Below are 23,347 nucleotides of genomic sequence, written 5' to 3'. Positions count from 1 at the left end.
CTAGCAAGATTGATTCCAAAGTCTGTATTCCCCCCCCAGCCCATGAAAAAATTTCTTCAGGTGGCAAATGCCCAAATCTCACTGCTGACGGCGCCGCCAGCCACATCAATACTGATTTGGGTCACTGAGGCAGTGCAAGCTTTTCGCGTGAGCTACTGCACTTTAGTTTCCCAGCAGAGTCTGGGCCACTGTTCTTATGGGTTGAAACCACAACAGAGCGAGCCATAGGAAAATACGCAGGCAAATGTAGCCTGGACTCATTTCCCAAGGATGACATGGGCCTTTCCAGAGCCTGGCACTAGCGAACGGCTGACGACGAACTTGCTGCACCCGCCCTGGGGGATCATTTTGACGCTCTCAAATGTGATTCATGTTCCAATAGTGCTTCTGAAGTCTGTTTCACTTGACCTTTTTTCTCCCTGTGGGTGGGTAGTGCTGTGCCCGCTTGCAGTTGGTGCTGGGTGACTCATTGCTCGGAAGGCAGGATGGTGGGACGTGCGATAACGGAGGAGCGGGCACAGAAAGCAAGCGCCAAAGCACACCCAGCACCAGTTGCCAGAGTGCTTTTTTTGTTTGTTTGTTTGGGTTTTTTTTTTTTTTTTTTGCTTTGACACATGCTAACTTCCTGTTCGGTTTGCAGGTTAAAAATACACCCCAGGATACGCCAGAAATTCAAGTGAAACTGTGAAGTGTGCTGCTTAGCAAGGGGGAATGGACTGTGTCAGATGAAAAGTTTGACGTGTGCATCACAAGCCCGTCTGGGGTTTGGGGGCAGGGCGGGCGTGGTGAAGTTTCACTCTGGGCTCAGGGTTAACAAATGATTGTTTCTTACTACTGGGATGCGTGTGTGTGTGTGAGAGATGGAACCACGCTGCGGGGTGGGGGTGGGAGGGGACACTACAGCTCAGAAGCTCTAGAGAGCTTTTTTAAACAGAGGGTTGTTGGCCAATGTGGTGTGGGCTCCGGGGTTATTGGGGAGTCCAAGTGCGTGTTCCCAGAGAGCAGGAGCTTTCCGCCTATCCTTGTTCATTAGGGTGAAGTACCAGGGGTTAACAGCTCTGCAGCAAGCCCCCTACCAAAAAAGGGTGTAGGGCTGTGCCTGCTTGCCGGTGGTACACAGCCCGGCAGGAACGTATGGGGAGGAGGAAAGCAGGGCCATGGGGCACAGTACTCCTCCGACCCCAGGGCCATGGCAGGCAGTGAGCAGAGAGCTTCCCGGCCCTGGGGCCACAGCAGGGGCACAGAATATGCCCCCACAAAGGCAGTCAAACAAATTCCTATGCACACCCCTGCGGACTGGCCTAGTTTTGAGGCTCTTAAATGTAGACTAGCACTAGAGTTTGCACAGCCCCCGTGCAAAGTATGGCATGCAGGATCCCATACCACTGCTTCCTTATGAGTAAACCAACCCCCCTCTTCCCCTTGCCAGCTCCCCACAGACACTTTTTGAGAACAGCCTTCCTTCCCCTTTCTGAGGCGCTGGAATCCAGCCTCAGCTCTGCACATGCTGCAGTATCCTATCCCCTGCAGTTTGGAGGAGCTACAGTTCAGCTGGTGTGGTCCTACTCCTTCACAGCACAACCAAGTTCTTCACAGGCATGAGAGAAGAGAGGGCTGTATGCTGAAACAGGACTGGCTGGACAGCCTGTCACTCGTGGGGAAATGGGACAAGCAAACCTGCCCCCTGAGTGATGATGGGAGTTTGGCAGCATAGGCAGGGCCGGCTCTGGCTTTTTTGCCGCCCCAGGCAAAAAAGCCTCCCGCCGCCCCCTGCCCCCCGGCCGGAGCGCCAGGGGAGGGCGGCCCCATTCTTCCCAACTGGCTGGAGCGCCGGGAGGAGGGCGGCAAGCCCGGCCAGAGCCCCGCTCTCCCCAGCCGGCCGGAGCGCTGCGGCTCCACTCTCCCCGGCGGCCAGAGAGCCTGGCCGCGGCCCCCCTCCCCGGGTGAACGCCGCCCCGCTCCAGGTGCCGCCCCAAGCACATGCTTGGAGGGCTGGTGCCTGCAGCCAGCCCTGGGCATAGGAATCTCGCTGTATTTTTTGCAGTCACTGCAGGTGCAGGCTTTTGGAAGAGGGCTCCATTCGACAAGCCTCTTCTTGAGAGTTGGACATAGGTCCGTGGTGGAGAGAATGCAACGCTGGCTCAGGTTAGCTACTGCAGCCTGTGGGGCATGTTCACAGAACAGCCTTGTTGGGAGTTTGTTGTTGGTCTATTGTGTTGGAGGGGTATGGGCTGCAAAACCTTCAGCCCTAGCCATCCTTGAGGACATTTATGCAGGTACATCTTTGAACGGGAGTGATGCCAAATACTCAGGATGCAGTTCAAACTAGAGACAATAACCATGTGCCAGTGATCAACAAATAAGCTGCTTTATTGAAAGCAAAGAATGATGGCTACCACAGGGTTTCCATGGTAACTATCGGGTGTAATTCCCTGAGAACACGTGTCATTTCTTTTCCAATCTATTTCTTTTAAACACATACTAGTTATGAAAAGCAGAGAGTGACGTTCCAGATACTGGAACACATAAATTAAGGTAAGTGATCGTTAGAAGACATTTCAATTTCATTTTCAAACAGATTCTCAGAAGGTTTTTTTTTTTTTCCGATCCACAGAAAATGTATAAAAAAATTTCAACCCTAGATCATTCTCAATGAACAAAAAAAACAGCACAGTAAAAAAAATTACTGTCGCAATAAGATATTTACAGACGCACCCATTATGGGCCATTTTCACTCAGCCTCTCATTGGAAACATACATTCTGCCTTTGCCCACTTATCCATGCAGAGAACAATTAGCCCTCACCCACTGGGCGAGGAAGGCTTAGGTCAATGTTAGTGCAGGAGCAGGGGATTTGCACAAGCCAGGAGCGTCTGTCCACTGGAGCAGGTTATGCAGCGAACTACAGTTGTCTCCGTTCAGCTGCTGATCCTCCATTGACCAGAGGGGGCACTGTTGAGCAGTGCAATGCGCTCCTTTTCCCAGATGCTAAGGCCACGTCTACACTACCCGCCGGATAGTAATCGATCTATCGGGGATGCGATAAATCGATCCCCGAATCGATGCCCGTACTCCACCTCGGCAGGAGGAGTAAGCGGAGTTGATGGGGGAGCCGCGGCGGTCGACTTGCCGCCATGAGGATGGCCAGGTAAGTCGAACTAAGATACTTTGACTTCAGCTACGCGAATAGCGTAGCTGAAGTTGCGTATCTTAGATCGATCCCACCCCCTGGTGTAGACCAGCCCTTAGTACAGAGCTTCCACAGCACTAAGGCCCAGATCCTCACAGGGATTCAAGCTTCTGACTCCCATTGCGTTCAGCAGGCTAGCAACCATGATCCAGCATCTACCTTGAGTCTCCAACAGGGCCCTAGCTACTGGGCCAGCCCAGAAATGGTGCTTGGGAGAAAGGGGTGTTTCTTGACAGCTGCTTGCCCAACTTCTCTCCTCCCCTCAAGCTCAGTGGTGAATGGGACCAATAGCTGTGGCAAAGACTTATGCGTTCAGGGCCTACTGCTGATCTCACAATAGCGACGGGACTAACTCCATTGTAGCCAGTGGAATTGCACCCGCATCGGACCCTTAATGGCAATCCTCCCAATACTCTTTATTCACCCTCTGCCTGAGCACCTAATGCCCCCCGGACAGACCCAGCCTGAATGTTTTCGCTCCACTGAACCTGAAGTATTCATTGGTATAGACAGTGCATTCTACATACGTTAATTGGCCCTGATAGACACTAGTGTTAGGGACAAAACATGTGTAGCACTTTTTCCCCTCCGCGAAGATGCTCCAGAGGCAAGGGTAAGTGGGCAGAGACTTTGCACTGAAGGGAGACATTATGTCTCCATATAAATATAGCATAAACATGGACACAGCATGTATGCATCTCTTTGCAAATCCCCCCCACCCCCTTTATAAATGTCTTTAAATTATCCTATATAAATACTGCATAGCTTTATAGTACTGAAAATATTTCAGCGAGGCATAGGGAACTCCAGTGAACAGAGTTAACATTGATTCTCGGCTTCCACCACCAACCCCTCTCCTTGCTCCTCTTCTCCCAGCCTGTCTCCCTTCAGTGCTACAGTGAGCTGGGATTCTGAGAGTCCAGCTCTAAACACCACAAAGTACAAAATTCCTCCAGGGCATTTCCTGGACTCGGCTCCAATGTGTCCAGAGAACTGCCCCAGGAGCCAGCAAACTTCCCCTGTTCCCCCCAAAATACAGCCAGCATAGGAGGGGAGCAAGAAAGGGGAGCAGAGGGGTGGAATTAACCCCCCCCTCCCACCACAACTATTATCAATGAACCTTCATCTGAAACAGTATCCGGAGCCGAAGGATGAAGGGTTCGGGGAGAAAGTGAAGGGGTGGGTAGTTAGTGGAATAAAGCAGGTTGGGTTTATGGGAAGCAGGAAGAGAAGGGAGTGAGGGTTGGGCAGAATGGGATAGACAGTAAAATTCCAGCGGAAAAAGAAAGCCATGGCAGTAAAGACCTGGCCCAGGGCACACACTTATTCCACATACATTCTATGAGAATTGCAAACACTGCAAAGCAACACGTAGAGCCACGCAGGCTGGTGTTCAGGACACTTACCCTTCACAAGCCAGCCTGGCCCTGGGCCACACGTGTAAGTGCTCAGGACCTAGCCTTTCCCACGTACCCCCGGCCTGTCAGAGGAGGAGGCAGACAGCACTCCAAAAATCTGCTCTCCCCACCTGCAGGGGAGATGAGGGGCCGCACAGCAGCCTATAAACCACACACACTGTGCATTATCACAGCAATAATAACCATTCGCCTCGCAGCAGGGAAATCACATGCACACATACAGGTCCCACAAGCCCTTTGGATACCAGGGAAACTTGGGACGAGGTTGACGGGGACATGCGTCTCCTAGTACACCACATTCAGGGGGCACCATGGCGTGTCTGGGTACAGCAAGCAGTGAATGGAGCGGAACCTGCAAGAGAGGGAAAAACCAGTGATCAGCACCCGAGTCAAGACCTGCTAACAACACTTACACCTCTTTCCCATAGTTGCATGCAGCAGCCGTGCAAAGGCTAGTTCTTTGAGGGTCTGTCTACACTGCAGCTCAGAAGTGGGACTGCAGCACGTGTAGACAAACCCGAACTAGAGCAAAGCTAGCTTGAGTAACAATCGCAGTGAAGCTGCACCTGCATGGGTGGTGGCCATGTGAGTATGGACTCAGGATCCTACGCAGGCAGCTTACAGCTAGCCCAGGTATGTCTACAAGTGCTGCAGTCCCACCTCCTGATTGCCAGAGGGTCATTTCCACTGCTCTTTGCCTGCCTTTAAAGCCCAGGCTTCCTCGTTGTATGGGGGTAAAAGGAGGAACACGTCTGATTGAACACGAATGTGGGGGTCTGAGGAAGACGCAGCTCACCTGGATGGATCCTCATCAGTGGAGAAAGCTCCCTTCATGTGGATGGAATTCCTCTTGTTTTCAAACATGCCATAGCTCAGCGTCACCTGGAGAGCACAAAGGTGAAGGTGTTGCTAGGGCAAGACGCTGCTCTTGACAGAGGGGCAGCCTGGTCCAGTAATTAGGGTACTAGCCGGGACCTTGGAGACCTGGGTTCCAGATCGTGCTCTGCCACAGACTTCCTATGGGACCTCGGGCAAGTCACTGTGTCTCTCCGGGCCCCATCCGTACAATGGGGATAACAGCCTTGCCCTGCCTCACAGGCATGGTAGGAGGGCAAATACATGAAAGATTGCAAGGCAATCAGACACTATGATGAGGTACAGTAGCGAGGTCACGGTCTCATTTACAGCACTAGAGAAAACCCCAAAGGAGAGCTCTAGCAGAGATAACCATGCCCCCTCCCGGGGGTTTGGAGCCTCCTTCCTGCTGAGGTGGTGTCATTATGGGTTCAATCACAGGTTCTCAAGAGTAATTTCCTAAGTTCCTGGTCTTCCTGGCCCATCGTGCACTGGGGTAAGAGGCCTGCTGCTCATTGCACACAGCTATCCTGGTTCTGTGCTCATGCAGGAACAGGTGAGAACAGAAATAACCCCGCTCCCCTGTTCTACCTGTGATCATTGCCAGGGCTCTAGGATCTGACTATGTGGCTCTTCCCTGCCTTTGCACTAACTCTAAAGTGCTTCTTGGATGCAGCCAGGTTTACCTGTTTGTGAATCTCTGTCTTGGGCACCTGGTGGAGGTTCTCCAGGTGGGAGTGGAAGAGATTACTCCGGATAAGCTTCACTCCTAGCACGGACTCTATGATGTACCCGATGGTGCAGTCATCTGGCAGGCGGATCTTCTCTGCTGTGCTCATGAAATGACCCCCACTGTAGGAGACAGAAGGGAGCATGTGAGTTCGCTCTGCACCGAGTTAACTATCCTCAACGCTGCGCCAATGGGTCCCAACCCGGAGTTGGAGACACGCCCTACCTTCTGATGGGGTGGGGGTAGGAGGAATTCAGCCTCTCTGCCCTGTCAAATGACCTCAACCCTGGATTACAGAGAGAAAGGTCTTTAGGACTAGAGCAATTTAGTCTCCCTCCTAGCTTCTTTGTGGGTCTCTTCTGAGCACCCAGCCGGATGATGTGGACTTCAGACCACTAGATATTGGGATGGAATCAACCAAGCCCACAAAGAGTTGGACTTCAGGAGGCAGTTGAATTTCAAGTCACCAGTGATCTTTGATCTCCTGTGTCCTCCCCCATCCTGATCTGCACAGAGGTAATCCAGGACTTTCTAGAAGTCTTATGAAACATCAGTGCCAAGTGCTGATCCCCTTACCTCGCCCATGGGCTCATCTTCAGCGCCAGCCCGCGACTAATACAGAAACCTGCTCCCCCAGTGGCAAACCAGAAATGAACAGGATGCTGCAAAAAAGACAGAAGGAAAACAGTGAGGCTTAAAACCAGTCCTTTTCCCTGCCTCCTCATGGACTTCTTACTAATTTAGGCAACACAAAGAGAATTCTCCCCAATTGTCTCGACTGCTCCCGGGTGGGTTAAACTGACCCAAACCTCCATTCACACACAGGATGCACAGCCAAGCCTGGTGCTGAGGAGTGGGTCCCTGTTAAAGTACATCTCCGTTCCGAAACGATAACATTTTTCAACATATCACCAGCTCAGTGAAAGCTGGAAACCCTCCTCTTTGGGCTCAGTATGCCGCTGGACTTTTGCCTCCTGTTAGCCCTAGTAAACCCACTGTCCTACTCTCTTACCATCTTGTTCTCACTAATCCTCTCTGTGGCTTGAATGGGTCGGTCCAGACTAGGTTTGCCGATGTAGATGTCCTGTGTGTGGGGGTAGCCAGACAGCAACTTCACCAGGGTCCGGACATTCACATAGTTATCGTCATCCACATGGCAAAACCACCTGGAGCAACAGAAGCAACCCAGTTAGTCCGGTAATACTCAGCACTCCCAGAGCTCCTTCCAGCAGATTGCTTTACAACAGTAGATAGCAGTTATCCCCATTCGGCACAGGGAAAATGAGGTGCAGAGAGTTTGAGTGATTTAATCAAGGCCACACAAGCAGAACCCACTCCTAACCCCCTGCACCAGTCACTAGCCCATTCTGGGGCAAGGCCTGTCCGTGGAAACGGAAAGAATCAGGTAGCCACATTGTAGCTGGTCACCAGAAGGCTCTCCAGCTTGAGTCCTCCCCCGCATTCCCAGCACTTTCACCTGGCCACACATGCAGTCTCACGTGTGTACAAACTGGCATGCATACGGACACACCCCACACGCACTCTCTCGCTCGCTCGCTGTCTTTCTCTGGACATTAATTTCCTTCTTACTTTCTCCCGGACTCGATGAACTTGTCGTATTCCACGGCCATCTTGCAAGACAAAGCCTGGCGGCTGTGGGCGGCGGAACAGTTGGTGTTGATGACATTGGCTGTGGTGGGAAGAGGGTGGGGGAGAGAAAAGGGACAGTCAGTCCGATGAGACTCTCTCTCTCGCGCGCCAAAAACACAATCTATCTGCTTGAACGAACGAAACTGCCTGTCCACCACCCAAGGCTGCCCAGGAAGCAGAGGTGTCAGGGAACAGCCCCCTCACTGAGTGCAGGGTTCACAGACAGCAGCAGGGGCAGCTACTTTCCTCGCACATAAAAGGGAAGGGTGGGGCAGAACGAAGACAGGCCAGAAAGATGCCAGACAATCCTGTTAGCCTCTCTGCAGCTGGCCCAGGAAGGCCAAGACCCCCCTAACCTACAGCATGGCTATGGCCAGCAATCTTGGATCCTAATGAAAAGAATACGGCCGTATTTCACAGGCCTAGTCCAAGACATTGCAGTGTTCTGTACCGGGATTGCATATCCTTATAAAAGGCTTGGCACGGCCACTGTCTAAAGTATACAGCAGAGAGCGTCCTCGGGGGAAAAGCCTGGAGTCCCCAGGGAATTGTTTCCAAGGCTGTGTGAGATCTCAGCACTACCCGTGCTAAGCACACATTGGGCCACCACATCCCTGCATTGCAGGGCTGTGCACTCAGCCCCCAGAAAGGGGGCGGGTGGAGCCTGTGAACTGGATCCTCTACTGGGGTCTGTTAGCCAGAATCCTGGCCTATTCATGCTGCATTTTCCCAGCACCGGCCACCTGTTATTTGCTGGGCCATCTCAAAGGGAATTGATTCAGGGCCTGAAAGGGAATCATTTACAACAGAAGAATAGGGAGGGCCTGCCCCAGACTCGAGGGGAGGTGCTGCTGAATAAACACTCACTGAGTAAGTCCCTTTCCCGCCCTCTGTGGAAAGCTACTTGGGTTCCAGTTAATCACAGCGCTCTGATGGGAAAAATCCCTAGAAAGGCACCTTGTTGCTCTCCCGTGCCTCAGAAGGGAGACACAGGATCAAACCGCTACAGGGCAGATGGCTGCACTGACCGCTTCACCAAGGGCAGGTGGGGGAAGGGACGGTGGCAGCATCGTTTGTGACCTCCATTATCTCTGACAAGGGAATCTCAGCTGGGTATCTTCCCCAGAGGCCACCACTGTAACAAACCGCCTCGTTCTCAGAGCAGCGTTCTCCTCCCCCTGAGATCCTCAAGGGGGCGCCACCACCGCATTCAATTTCTGCCCCGGCCTTGAAACCCACCTCCTGAGTCCTGGCTTGGAGTAAGATGAGGCCAAAGGGCACAGTTGGGGTGCTGTGAATTAGTAAAGGGGCGGCCAATGATTTCAGTGGTGTCACACTGACGTAACAGAGGCCCAGAGAGCCACAAGTGCCCAGCACCCACCAGCTCCCTTTGTGACACACAGGGCCAGCTTTTTCAGAACAGGTCAGCGCCCAAACTGCTCAGCTGGCTTGAAAATCTGGTTGCCTGTTTTGCGCCTAAATGCGGTTTCAAAAATCTGGTGCCAGCTGTGGGCGCCTCTGAAAATTCCAGCCCAAGTGCAAAAGTTGGCCCCTTTTAAGTATTTAAAAAAAGTTTTCTACCATCTAAAGCTCCCCCCATCCCACCCCCCAGATGGTTTAGTCCCCTCGTTCCTGAAATCATGGAGCGGGAGGGAGGGAAGTAACCTGGAAGGCTGAACTAGTCCAGCCTCAGAGAGCAATGATGTGTGCATCTTGCGCTTACTGCTGGATTCAAAGAGCCCACTGAGGTGCCTAAACTTCTACCAGGCTCGCGCCAGCCAGAAAGGAGACCAGAATGGGATTGGTTGACTCACCTGTGCGTTTCTTCAGTTCTTCATCCTCCCCATCGGTGAAGATGAAGGTCTGAAAGAGACGATAACACGTCATTAGAATTGACATAACACGGGCCTGCGGCTTTGTGCCTTTCCCCTGGGGGAATTTACTTCTGCTGCATTCCATTTTCCAAAGATTTCCAGGCAGCAGGTGCTGCTGGAGGAAAAGAGCCTGCAACTGACCATGGCTATTGCCCGACCACCCTAACTGCGGGGTAGGAAAGGGCAGAAAGTGACTTCAGCACTATCAAGGCCTGCTGGAAGGGGGTGTTGATCAAGCTTTTTGTAATGGTTCTGTCTTAGCTGCACTAGAGGCTAAACCATTCAATACCAATCAAGGGGTCAGGGGGAGTGGCTGCTTGTCACTCATTTCTTCTTAAGGCCCAAACCTTAACTCTAGATCCAAGCACCTCTGAACTAGGAGGCAATTTGGAGGCCAGCTCTGTGGCTCCAGCCCATCTCTGCTTCTCTTTAAGGAAGCTCTTGGGTTAAAAATCTCAGCCTAATGAACATATTGATCACAGCCCATCATAGAGCTAGGATAACAATCAATACACTCATTGGAAGTGGGGAAGGGGGTGGGCACCAGGGCTGTGAGCTGGGATCGCTGGACTGAAGGAAATTTTGGAAAACGGTAGGATTTGAAGGCTCTCACTGAAACACACACAGCAAACTCCTCCCTGACAAGAGGGAAAGGTGCCTAAGGTTTCACCCTGAAAGCAGGTGTTTCCCCTTAAAAGTAGCTGGGGTGAGATGCACACCCACTGTGCCTTCCTCTGCAGGGAACCACGTGTCCTCATTTTAATCCCCATCTCTGCCCACCCCCCGTAAAAAAAATAAATAAACAGCACAGAAGGCCTGACCCTTTAACAGCAAAGGGTTAAAGCTTCCCTTCCCACAGGGGAAAGAAAATGGAAACAGTGTCTGCACCACCTGCTTCCCAACCTCCTCTGCGGTGGAGGTGCCGCTCCCCCCCCAGTTTGAGCTGCAGTCACAGTTACTTGGGTTTCAACTGTGTGTGTCTGCCCAGATCTCTGGAACGTCATTTCACTGCCAGGGCCCAAGTGTGTAACAACATGGGCCTTCAGCACAAAGCCACAGGGCAAGGGGCACAACCTAAGAACGCAGCGGAGGCAGCCGCTTGCAAGGCGGTGGCCTTAGTTTCTTTAATTGTATTGAGTTTTCCATGATCTTGCTGTTACGCTACAGCAAATGCGGTGAATAAGCACCAGTCCCAGGCAGTGGGATTGCACCAGATAGATGTGGGGTGGAGGGGAATGTGGGGCTGAGTGGAGGGACCTACAGTCACCTGTAAGGAGATGCAGCTGAGCTGTGGCCTCACTTAGAGAGACAGCATGCTAAGGAATCACTCTTGCTCCCATTGAAACCAGTGGGGTTCTGTCACTGACTTCAGTGCTGGTTCAGGCCCTGAGGTTCACGCGTGGAACTGAGTCCTTCCAAAGGCTTGCCCTGCTCAGCCCACCTGGCTCTGCTAAACAGTGTGTGCACCGGCCTCTGCACGGCTATAAGCAGGTGTGTTTGCACTGCTTGCCCATGGTGTGCGGAGGCGGTCTGCTGGCTTCATCCCACACCTGTGTCAACAGCATGCACCCACTTGGCTCTGTCCCGGCACCCTGAGCTAGCACCTCCCCCCCCCCCCCCTTCTGCGGCCTCCACGGCCCGTCTCATAGCCTTTGTTTATTGAGTTGGAGGTCAGGTGGCAGCAGCTGTTCAGCTCTGGCACGAGCCCGGCTTCGCCCAGCTTGTGGGGCCGGGGTGGCAGCCTTGATCAATGCAGCTCCCTGCACCTGTCTGTGCGCTGGTGTGTGCGGAGCGGGGCACACCTCCACCCCTGCACTCAACCAGCTTCCCAGGTAACTGAATCGCCTTCAACTGCCGCTTGGCCTGGTGCCCAACGGCAAACTCCACACACACACACCCCAATTACCTGAGCCACCTGCCTGGCTGCACTCCCGTATTTACATAGCTAATTCTCAGCGTATGTTGGCTGGCTCCAGGGGACCATCTTGCTGGTTTACCCTGGACTTTTTGGGGTGGGGAATGGGGAGGAGGGAGGCAATAGAGGGGGAGGGAAGGGTGAGAAAGCAATCTCAATCAATCAGCGTGTAGCAAACAAAGCCAGAGAGAGAGAGAGAAGAAACCACAACCAGCTGCCAAGCGCTGTAAAAACCAGACACGCACAAAAGCGCAAAGGAAGAAAGACAAAGAGAAATTGGACGGGGGGGCCAGAGGCCTGGGAATGATGAATTACAAGTGAACTGGAAATTCGTCGCCACCCATTAGTCAGTCCGGCCCCGCAGTGGGCTTTTTTTTGTTCTAGAAGTGGGGACAATAGCTTGAATGCGTCTGCCTGACTTTACTCAGGCCAGGAGAGTTAAGCAGCAATGTGTTTGCTCCCCCATTAGCATACAGCTGGGCTGGTTAACTCAGGGGAGAGGGAGGGGAAGCCAAGTTTGTTTGCTCAGGTCCCCAGGGCAGGGAAGTGGCTGGGAAGAGCAGACATTACAGGGCTCCTGAATGGAATGGGGGGCTGGGCTCTGGGCTCACTGGGGGGGTGGTTGCAAGTGGCCTTTTTGGTATAAGAGAATAGAGCTGATCTGAGGCATGAAAGCCAAACTGCCAATGAGAGAGTGTAGCCATCAAGCAATTGCATATGTGCCAATGCTTCCAGGAAAGGCACAAGATGGCTCAGACAGACAGCACCTGAGACCAGGGGGTGGAGGGCAAGAGTGCGCATGGGCTCTGCTCCTTCCCTGAGAAAGGGGATCCCGCATGGGGGGAACCTCAAACAAAGGGCTAGATGGTGTTACAATGCCTAAGAGGAGTTTGTTACGCAAAGCAAAATAAGGAGGCTCAACTCTCAGGGTTCACAGCATTAGCTGCTCAGTTACAGGGACCATGGAGGAATGTCCCTTCTCATAACATGGGCTAACAGGCCTGGGGCAGTAAGTTGGAGGGAGTGTCATGGAGGGCAGGGCATATGCATCACCTCGCTGTCAGGGTCAGCAGCAGGATGTGGCACTAGTGGTGGTATGGCCCATGCTAGGTTCGGGACTGGGGAATGGGACAGTACGACTTGGCACAAAGGCAATCACACACCTGGCCTTGGGGGCATGGAGGGAAAGGGCAGGCAAGAGACACACACTGGGACTGGGGCCTTCTCCTGATTGAGGGAGTCTATAAAGCCCCCACCCCAAGGAGGCGCGAGGCCTGTGGCTGCGCCTGCATTCTGAGATGAGTTTGTTTGGTCTCAGTCACGGTGACTGCCAAAGGTGTGCACCCTCCCCCCAGCACTTGCCTTCCCCTCCGCCCAATATCCATTTAATCAATCTCTTTGGAATGTGTCAAAGGGGGCCAGCAGACGGGGGCGGGACACCAGAACCCTTGCAGGATACCCACTGGGGATTTAATACAGAGGAAAATGTTTGCTTGATTAGATCAGGAACACTGTCTCCAACAACTGTCTTTGCCTGCTCTGAAAATAACCCCCAAACTAATCTTCCAGCTCAGCTGCTATAAATAGACCAAAGTGGACATTTGTTTATTATTAGCCAGCATTGAAAGTTGTTATTCTGATGATGCCGCCCCTCCCACCCACAGGAGACCATATAACTATCTCCTGGCCTCTCAGAGAAGCACTCTGCCATTCCTCCTGGCAGGCAGGGAACTGCACGGCCCCTTGGAAGGAAACTCCGGAAAGTCAGCCTGCCCGCCTGTCTCCCTGCTGCCTGGGCAGGAAGGGTAGAGCCTGCACCCAGCCCTACATGATACCTTGGAGGGACTATCTTGCCTTTGCAGGTTCACCGCCTCCCACCCCCTTCCTGCATCTCCGCAAAGCAGGAACCCAGCCAGAAGGTTCAATTAAAACCAAAACAATGACAGCCTCTCTCTTTTTTTTAATTAGCTTGTCTACATTTCTTGTAGATGAGATCTCCCGTTCCTGTGACCTCCCCCCTTCCCGGGCAGGTTTCCAGGATCCACTATAGGACACAGGGCTCTATAGGCAGGTCAGCTGGGAGGAAAGATGTCTGGGGAGAATGGAAGGGAGGAAATAGACCAGAAGAGAGGAAAAGTGGAAAAGAAAGGGGGATGGGTGCGTGTATGTGTTTGCCGCCAGGATTACAACAAAGCCAGGGGATTCGCTGCCTCTCAGCAGCACACTTCATCCTCCTTGGGCCTGGAGAGTCCCCTCTTTAAGGCAGTTATAGGCTCAGATCTGCTATGTGGTTAGATATTCAGTGGATGCAGCACCCCATCCGTAACACTCTCCCCTTCAATTTAGATCCTCTGATCCTTGTGGCTGCTGGGCTCTTCATTAGAAGGAGACTGGGGCTGTGGGGGTGGAGGCTGGGCATAGGTAGCACCATGCCCACAACACTCAACTGCTCGCTTAGATTAAAAGCTTTTCTAGTCTCTCTCTGCACGTCCCAGATACCCGAATCTCCAGCGGTGATGCTCAGATCACCCTCACAGGAAGAGAGCCAGGGCATGTGCACAGCTGAAGCTCTCTTGCTAAACCACAACAGAACCTTGCACATTCCCACTGATGACTTGAGACCCCCCAACACGTATTTTGAAGCTGCTAGGAGATGGATACAATGAAAAGCCAGGACAGTGCCTCCCAACATGGTCTTCGTTCGTTGGGCAGCCTCATTTAACACTTGAAGAGCCTTCGTGGGGATCCCAGCAAATACACAGCAGCAGTGCATTGTGTAAAAGCCACAGTGTCCCAGCCAGAGGGAGCTCACTACAGCGTCTGCAAGGAAATCTTTGGTGATAGGTGGGGAGATGGTTGATTTTTTGTGTAAGCCGTAAGGTGCAAGGATTAGTAGATGCACGGATTAGCACACGTACGCACACAGTGCATCTCTCAGCTCTGAGCCAGATTCCCCTCTCCCCCATGGTAACTCCCCTGACTTCAGTGCAAGATGCTGGACCTGAGCAAAGTTACTCCTGATTGACAGTGGTATAAATGGGAGGTGAATCAGGCCCTGTAGGCCTCAGCTCAATCGTGAGTTGCACCTCCTTAGATCTAGGATTCAGTTCCATAAATGTCTGGAGGACCAAAGCACAGGCCAGCCTGCTGTTAGCGGGCAGAGGTGCTCTGTGAACGCTCTCCCTTCCCCACTCATTCAGAGGCTCTCTCTGGACATTGGTTATAGCTGCTTCTGCTTTAGGAGAGCAAGGAGTTACATGGCTCTTTTCTCCCCCACACTTAAGTCCCCTTAAATTTGTAAAAGAAAGGGCTTTGTCTCCGCTTGCTCAGTGGCTGCATTGTCTGGCCAGGGACCCTGACTCGGGACACACAGGAAGCCTCATTGTTCTAAAAGCTGCAATTTAAAGAAACACAGGATGCCAAATCCTTCTCCAACAATAGCGGCCACCAAAGAATAAGGCCAGGACAATGCACTTTACCCGGCCAGGTTCCTTAAACTGCTGCATAACGGGGGTTGGAGAGAGACACCAGGCCACTGGTGTGCGCCTCCCCACCTTGTTCTGTACCACAGGGATTTGCTAGAGGAACTCAGCTCCCAGCACAGGGTGCTCTATCTGTTCTGCTGCTGCCCAGCATGTCCTGCCCAGCCTGGCCCAGCTCCCTGCATGGGGGAAGGAGAGACTGCCAGTCCAGACTGTCACCTGGGGGGGGGGGGGAGGGGAATTATTATAATTTCCTCCATTTCTCTTTTCTTAGTGACTCACTTCCCCTTATTTGCAGTGAAATCCTAGCTCAGCCCTTGCAGTTACTCACAGCTCCCTGGCTGATCTTACTTGGTGACGAACAACAGCGTGGATGGCAGGATCCAACCATAAGGCTCCTACTCCACCCACCTAGCAAGCAGGGAAAATTGGTCCCGACCATCTCATCTCTTGGTCTTTGCCCAAGACCGAGTCTCAATTTTATTGCATCTTAAAATGGACCAGAAATACCTACAGGGATGACACACTCTCACGAGACAAACGTCTGGGTCTTACTGCTGATCCTCTCCTGCATCAACTGCATTGAAAACAGGAACCAACGTGATGCATGTTGCACAAAGGACCTCATGACCATCTATTGCATAAATCTCATCCTTCCCTTTCCCGGTACTGGTGTCATTTCCCCTTCATCATGCGTGACGCTTGGCCTGATCTTGTAAGGGGCTGAGCACCGTCTGCTCCCATTGAACCCAAGGAGAGCTCAGCTTCTGGGGCCCAGGCTGGGGTTATACAGTCCTTGGAGCAGGGGCTTGCCAATGTTGTGTCTAAAGCACCATGCTCTCCTGCAAGAAAGAATGCAAAGACTAACCTGGAGGACAGTACCTAAAAGGAGACAGCCCTCCCCGGCCCTAGGATGTTTTGGGGGGAGACACCTGTGCGCATTGGCTGATCTGACAGGTGGCAACGGTGTCATTTTGAAATTGGCAGTGGGAGGATTGCAGCAGGTTTGGCTGGATGGTTCCAGTTCATTGCTGCATCCTCCAGCTGGAAAAGTCACTACTCAGGGGAGGAAGGAGCAGAGAATTAGCAGCTGAAACAGGTTCCTGCCTGGCTTTTGTCCCCTTGCAGCACATGTTTACTGCAAACAAACCCAGCTCAAGCGCCGATGGGCCAAACAGCAAGTACAAAACTAAACAAAAAAAGGCAGTTGGGGAGAAAGTCACCAGCTCATTTCAATGCTTCGTTTGATGGTCCAGGCCCCTTTCTTGCCTAGCTGTCTGAGCTGTGACTTCCCCCTGCTGCGGGGGCTGTGGCTGGCACAGAAACCCCTAATCTCAGAACATGATCCTTTTAACGGACAGGAGCACGTGAATCCTGAGGTTACAAGGCATTCCCAAACAGGAGCGGAGCGCGCTCTCGCCCCTTCGCTTTTCAGTAACAGGAAGAGTCCTCCTCTCTGTAATTTAAAATGCTATTATTTTTAATAATCCTCCTTTGAACAATGAGCTCCTTGTGCAATTAGGGACCCACCCCTCTCTCCCCCCAGCTCACGCGCCACACGTGTCTTTCGCAGACTTATATTTCAAGTGCTTTTATTGACGTCTGAGTAGAAATACCTCATTGCTTGGGGCACGCAATTAAGAGCATTACACACCCCCAGATCATCGGGTGTCCAAGGATAACCCTGCCCTCCATTTAAAACAACCACCATCTCCCATAGAATACACCCCTGCCTGGGAGATCTGCTTGCATATGGGCCTGAGCAGGAATGAGAATCTACAGCTCCTGTAGACATCAGCTGGTGTTGCAGGGGGCTTAGCACCTCCCAGATTCAGGCCCCATATGTGTTTGTCTTTAACCTGCCCAGGTTTGAAGGGAGAGGAGCCGTGCAATTAACCCAGGGAGCTGTCACTCCCCTCTGGACGGGAGGTGCAGTGGAGTGGCCAGAACTGGCTTGGCGTAGCGCCAACAGCCCAGTTCCACCTGCTGGGTTGGACAGAGCCCACACCTGTGTTTGGAGTGTAAACAGGACCCAGAGCTATACTTGCTGTGTACACATGAATGCATAAGGCCCATTGGGAGCATGTCAGCACACAGCACACCCCAGCAGGCCGTTACCCCCGAGGACAGGGATTCTGGCCAAGGTGCTAGGAAAATTTGGGAACTGCCTGTGCTCTCTGGAAGGTAAACACATTCCTCTCGAGTAAACTAGCTGGAATAGGTATCAGGACCTGCAATTATCTGCCAGACTTCTGGAAATGAGAATATCCTTGCAACAGAGTTAATCAGGCTGCTCTTCCATGCATCTCCTGGGAGCAAGCCCACCAAGCTGCTTGGAGAACATTCACTCGGGGCCCTGTACAAGAAGCGTGGTCCTTGTGCAGTCCTGTCACTGCAACTCCTCAGCCGGAATTCCGGGGGGGGGGGGGAGGGCAGAGGGGGGGGGCTGGATGAACTTGCATTTATGATTTTTTCACAATGTTCGGGCTTTTTTTTTTTTTAAGTGCAAACACTCCCCAGACCACTCTGCTGCATGTAAAGTATTCAAGTGCTGAGTCAGCCACAGCTGCAAACTCTCTTCAAAAGATGCTGGCGGGGAGGAACAACCTCTCTCCAAAAAACAGCCTGTCTGGGCTAGTACATTTGAAGCAGGGGACTAGGTGCAGGACTGGGGAGCGGGGTGAAGCCAAGGCCTATCCCCTGCTCAGATAAAAGGAGGAAGGGGGGGTCCCCTACCACATGATATCATTGCAATAGCTTGGATCAGACAGAACACAGGAAACTGAGGCTATTGTATATTGAACAAAGAGTATCCAAGAAGACAACACAATAGCAATTCCTCCTTCCTATCATCTCTCCAAACTGGAACCACCTGGCAGCTTTAACCCCTTCTCCCCTATTTTACTTAACCCTTTAGCCGTTCATTTAAAAACAGACATGGCCCTGAGTGTAATTACAAAGGGGAAGGTTCAGATTTTGATTCAGAAGGGGAAAGGGGGGATGGACGGACAGGGAGGGTTGTTCTCTGCTTTGGCAGAACTAGATGTGTTTATTAGCCAAAGGGGATTCTGGGCGAGTCCCTAAGAATTTCCACTCCCGCCCTGCAGCCAGGGTGCAGAGTAGCATGAACGCTGAGAGGCTGTTGGCAAAACAAAAGGGAGAGCTGGTCCAGGACCCAGAGAAGGGAGGCCTGACTCAGACTGAGAGCCATTCTTTTAGCACAGGCAACTCCTCAGCCGAAAACCCCCCTTTACTAATCCAGAGCATTGTTCGTATGAAGCACTGAGCTTCAGCCAGCTCTCTCCTAAGGAGAAGCGTCCAGCAAAAGTGCAGAGCCCGAGGGCAGGAACTCACCACTATACCACCCACACCTCTAGCGCCCCCCCCCCCCTCCCGCACACTACACTCTAAGGTGCATAGATAGACCATAAGCGAAAGCAAAAGAGGAACTAACGGTTGGGGAAGCCAGGGTGCCCCGAAGTTGCTGTTACAGGGCTTCTTGGTAGGAGAGGAAACTGTGCAGGCAAGAGACAGATTCGCTTCCCTGCGGCCTCTCTGGAAGGGGCAACAAAAGCTGTCAGGCCCGTTGAGATGGAGGGTCAGTTTCCTTGTTACAGCAGCTAGGCCAGTGAGGAAAGACTGGGACACATTCCCACCACCACCTCACCAGCTCGCTGTCCTTCCTCCTGCAGGAGTTTTCAGTAACTTCAACTCTCTCTCTCTCCAATGCTTGTCCCTCAAGTGCTGTACAAGAACATCACTCAGCAGCTTGTCAGTGGGGCACCTCTCTGAGCTGCAGCCCCCCTGGCTTCCTGGCCCTCATCTCTAGGCAACCTGACCTGGACACTGCAAGCTCCAGCTCTCTGGTTCCCATGGAAAGCACCACACAAGAGACTGTGAAGCCTTTTCTCTGCGCTTGGGAGAAAAGAGGCTTTGTTAGCTTGCCCAGGGGGACAGCGTGAGAGCTGAGACTCAGGACTCTGGGAATCCAAACGGACAAACGAAACAAAACAAAAACCCAGAAGAAAGCCAGAGTCCATGAGAAAAAGAGAACAGCCGTTCCCAGGATCATCTGTAGGTGCTCAGGGCATTTATCCACCTCCAGCCCACCCCTTCTCAGAGGCTGCAGAACATAAAAGAGCAGCTAAGAGTTTCCACTAACTAACCATGGCAGGGAGAAACGGCAGAGCCACTGCCAGGCCGTTGAGATCTCCTGAGTAAAGGAGCAGGTCCACTCCCATAGAAGCCAGTGGCATTCACAGTGACCTTACAGCTTGTCAGCAGCGTGTGACTGAAGTGTCCAATGGAAGTGATGCCGTAAGTCTGCTGCAAATTATTCCTGAGTGAGAAACATGAGCCCACCTCACCGCATGGCAGGCCCAGAGAGAGCCCGTAAGGAAATGGATGAAGATGGAAGGGGATGAATTGGGGAGAGAAAATGGGAAAGTCTCATTCAGTTAAGAACAGGCATAATCTGCTTGGGAAACTGTGTGATGATCAAAATAATTCCAGAGTAAGGAGAGCAAATGGCAAAAGCAAGTTTCCTAAGGAAACAAGTGGATTTACTTTTTTTTTTTTTTTTTTAAATAAAGTACTAGAATAATGGATAAGACACTGGTGGAGAGTGAGAGACAATTGGTCACGAATATAGGAGGGTTGGGGGGAGAGGGAGAACAGATCAGGGTGGTGGTGAATTCTCTCAGCCAAAGTATGTACTGGTGGCCAGACTAAATAATAATGGTCTCTTCTGGCCTTAAACTCTACGAAATCCCACAGTATTTCTGGTTACCAAAATTCCCACCCAAACAGACTGTATTCCATAGCGCTCTCAGCACCAGAACCTGGGGTCAGCTGGTCTCTCCCTCTGTCTGTGCATTTTGAGCACACCCACTGCTGCAGTATCTGGGTACCAGAAATCTACCCAGTACCCTGCAAATGTCATCGTAATTCAGACTTGGCCTCGCACTGAAGTATCTAAGTACATGCCTAGCTTCTGAGAGGATACCACAAGAGGAAAGACATCTCCTTAGGCATCAGAGCCAAGGTGCTACAGTCTACAGATGCTGGGTTCTATTCCTGGCTCTGCTATTGCAACTTTGTGTGTTACTTTCCCTATCTGCAAAACTGGGATAATGTTAGTCACCCTGGTAAAGTGCTTTGAGATCCACTGGTGAAAAGGTGCTATAAGGGGTTATTATTACTGCTTAGGCTCTATATTGAGGTATGGGCCAGATGGTGCCCTCTGAAACAGAAATGCTACTTCCCCGCCATGCAGGAGTTGCTGAGATATCCTTGTGAACAGGCTTTTAATGCAAGTGACACTTCTCTGAAAATGCTGCTTAATTCCTTCTTTAAATAGTGAGCTGACAGCCTAGACATGGCGAAGAAAAGGGGTTTGATGCTTGCGGGGTCCCCCCCCCCGCAGTCTCTAAACAACCCTGAGAACTCTCAGTCCCCTCCCCTTTTCTTTATGCTAAAGAGCTCTGGACTTCAGCCCCTGTTTTACATCTGACAAGTCCCAGGCCAGCGACACAAATTGCATTTCATGCTCCTCCCCAGTCTCCTGGGGGTGGCGGGCAGAGCCAGCGAGAGGAGGAGGAATAAACAGGCACCTGAGCACTGAACACAGGGTCTCGTTAAAGATCCCCGCTGCTGAGAGACCAGAGCGGCACTTTAACCCAAAGGCTCCGGAGTGTGTAGGGCCCAGGCCCAAGGTAGGAAGGCGTTTCAGAGCCGATTGTGCCTGTCAGCTGTGCAGGGACACTGAATCCATCAGGATGCACCTGAATCCTCCAGCTGGGGGAAGCAGAGGGCCCCTGCTGAAAAGAGGTGAAACTTCTGCTTCACGTTAACTCCCTGGCAGCCCAGGCTGGGGGGGGGGGGCGGGGGAGAAGAGAGATGATCCTCCCAAAGCCCCCGCTCCAGGTTTGTCAATAGAGGTCAATAGCAATGGAGGGAGAGAGGGGTGGGGCATTGCTGGAATGTGCCTCAATTTCCCTTCCCCGGGCCAAGGGCGGGAGGCTCTGCTTGGAGGCGCTTGGGCGTGCAGGCACTAGCCAGATCATTAGTGCTTCCCAGCGCGGCCTGGCACGGCTCCTTGCTGCTCCCGAAGGCTGGAGCGCAAGCCCCGGCCGCAGGCAGGCTGCAACCCCCCCCGCGCCCCACTGGCCCCGGCCCCACCACTCACCAAGTCTCTGTTCCGGGAGATCCAGGTGTCCAGCAGCAGCTCCAGCCTGGCCTTGTGGAACTTCTTGGTGGTCTTCACCGCGATGAAGACATCCTGGGCGGTGATGTCCTCCAGGGCCGGCCTCGGGGTCCCCTCCCGGCGCGGGGCCAGGCTGCCGGCGTCCTGCGCCTCCCGCCTGCCCCGGCTCAGTTTGCTGAAGTAATCGGTGAAGCTCTTCACTTCTCGGGGGGCCAAGCCGGGCTCGTCCTCCTGCCGCTGCGGCTGGCGGGGCAGGCCCTCCGGCTCGCCCGGGCTCGCCAAGCTCTGCAAAGCTCGCCGGCCCCCTTCTCCTCCCAGCTCCTCCACCTGCCGCTTCTGCTGATCCGCCATCAGGACCAAGAGGCAGGTGAACATGCACCCGACCAGGAACAAGAGCAGTTTCCTTCCGCAGCTCTTCAGCATCTTACCAACCCCTTACTCGGCTCAAGGCAACGCTGGCTGCACACAGCTGGACTGAAGCGACTCTGCCAATGCCGCTCCGGGTGACTTCCAGATCAGCTGCCTCGCTAATCCCTGGCAGGTGTCACCGCCTGGTGCTCTGCCTGGCTCTCTGCAGCGACTGCTCCAGTCCGCCCGCAACTCAGCGGCAGCAGCAATTTAAAAACTCCTCTCCCCACGCCCCCAGGCCAAACTCCTATGCCAGGCTTTCTTGGAGGGGCGGGGCTCTCCCAGGCCGCGCCCCTAAAGGGGCGGGCTCAGAACGTAGCCACTGTCCTTTGGGCTCGTTCTTCTTTGGCGGCGAGTCTCCCACGTGGGCGCGCTGCAGGGGGCTGGGAGCAGACGCCACCGTACTAGCCCGGCCATTGCCAAGTTCTCCCTTATACACCGGGCAGGTTGAGAGGCTGGTCCGGAGACAAAGCAGGAGCTGCGCTTAGTGGGTGTTTACAGACCAGCGCCGAGGTGCTGAGCTAGAGGGGGAAGGTTGTTGCAAGAGCTTTTTCTCTCCTGGCAATGCCATTTTAAGGCAGAGTATTTCATGGGCATGGTCCAGAAACTCCAGCCCTATGCACAGTGCTTGTACATACATGTCACCTAATACAAGGAGTGTTATACACCCCCAAGAAGTGAGCCAGATAATAAGCATAATGATAATAATAGTATTATTATTAATAAACTACTTTAAATTGTAGCCTCAAGATATGCAAACATCTACCCTAAATCACCATGTGATCCTCTTACTGTAATCCTTATCCTTCCCCACCCCATCCCTTCCCTGCTTGTCACATCATTAACGCTAGCTCCTGATCCCACCCTCAGATCTACTCTCACAGACCCCTCTTCCCCCATCCCCGACTTGGGTGGAGCAGAGCCCACCTTTCTGCACTAGCAGATCCGATTGCAGGATCAGGGCCTTAGGGTGTAAACTCCTTGGGGTGTAGACCATGTCTTTCTATTTGTTCTGTAACGTTCCTAGCACTCTTCTTGGTGTTGAAATAATAGTAATGTAGCAATGAGCACGTGCCAAATCCCCAGATTTGAGCACCCCTAAATGTTGGAGGTTTTAAAAATGTAAACTTGGAGCCAGATCCAAATTTTGCAAATGGATTCTCTCTTTAAATGGACTAAACCAAACTCCTGATCTGAATACCTTTGAAATGTAGAGCTTTCAAAGTCCAGATTCAAATGTTGCTGCTGGAGCTTGTCTCTAATGGTTATACATTTGCAGAAGAAAGGTGTGAAAATCAGTCTCGGAGCCAGCTGTATTGCCCAATCGACTTAGCTTTGTCAGCTGAGCTCAGGAATTATGTAATATTATCATAGGGGACATTTCTTAAAGTTTCTAGATACATTATTCCGTTGAGGCATCTCAGGGTAGGCAGTGAAGAAATTGCCTTCTCTACTTTGCATGTGGTACACCAATGCAGCCTTTACCAAACTGTCTCTGTCTGAGCAATCCCCTTGCCACCCACTTTCAGCTGTCTCTAGCCTCCAGTGATTCTTTCCTCCTTGCCTCTACACTTGCTGGTATTTCACAAAGATACCTTCATCCTCATGATCTCTGTGGTG

General features: G+C 52.4%; 1 protein-coding gene across 1 annotated transcript; it reads right to left on the bottom strand.

Moving 5' to 3' along the window:
• Positions 1 to 2,352: 2,352 nt before the first annotated feature.
• LFNG (LFNG O-fucosylpeptide 3-beta-N-acetylglucosaminyltransferase) lies at positions 2,353 to 22,021 on the bottom strand. Its single transcript, XM_005289107.5, has 8 exons — positions 21,302 to 22,021; positions 9,658 to 9,706; positions 7,784 to 7,883; positions 7,206 to 7,359; positions 6,770 to 6,855; positions 6,150 to 6,315; positions 5,405 to 5,490; positions 2,353 to 4,960 (listed from the first exon to the last, which is right to left on the bottom strand). Exons 1-8 carry the CDS (start codon positions 21,740 to 21,742, stop codon positions 4,894 to 4,896), a joined length of 1,149 nt encoding a protein of 382 aa, XP_005289164.2. The 5' UTR covers positions 21,743 to 22,021; the 3' UTR covers positions 2,353 to 4,893.
• Between the last annotated feature and the right edge of the window lie 1,326 nt (positions 22,022 to 23,347).

The sequence above is a fragment of the Chrysemys picta genome, chromosome 10 (genome assembly GCF_011386835.1).
Source record: "Chrysemys picta bellii isolate R12L10 chromosome 10, ASM1138683v2, whole genome shotgun sequence".
Lineage (NCBI taxonomy): Eukaryota > Metazoa > Chordata > Testudines > Emydidae > Chrysemys > Chrysemys picta.
The sequence above is the reverse complement of the archived record's forward strand: the minus strand, read 5'-3'. Positions and strand labels throughout refer to the sequence as shown.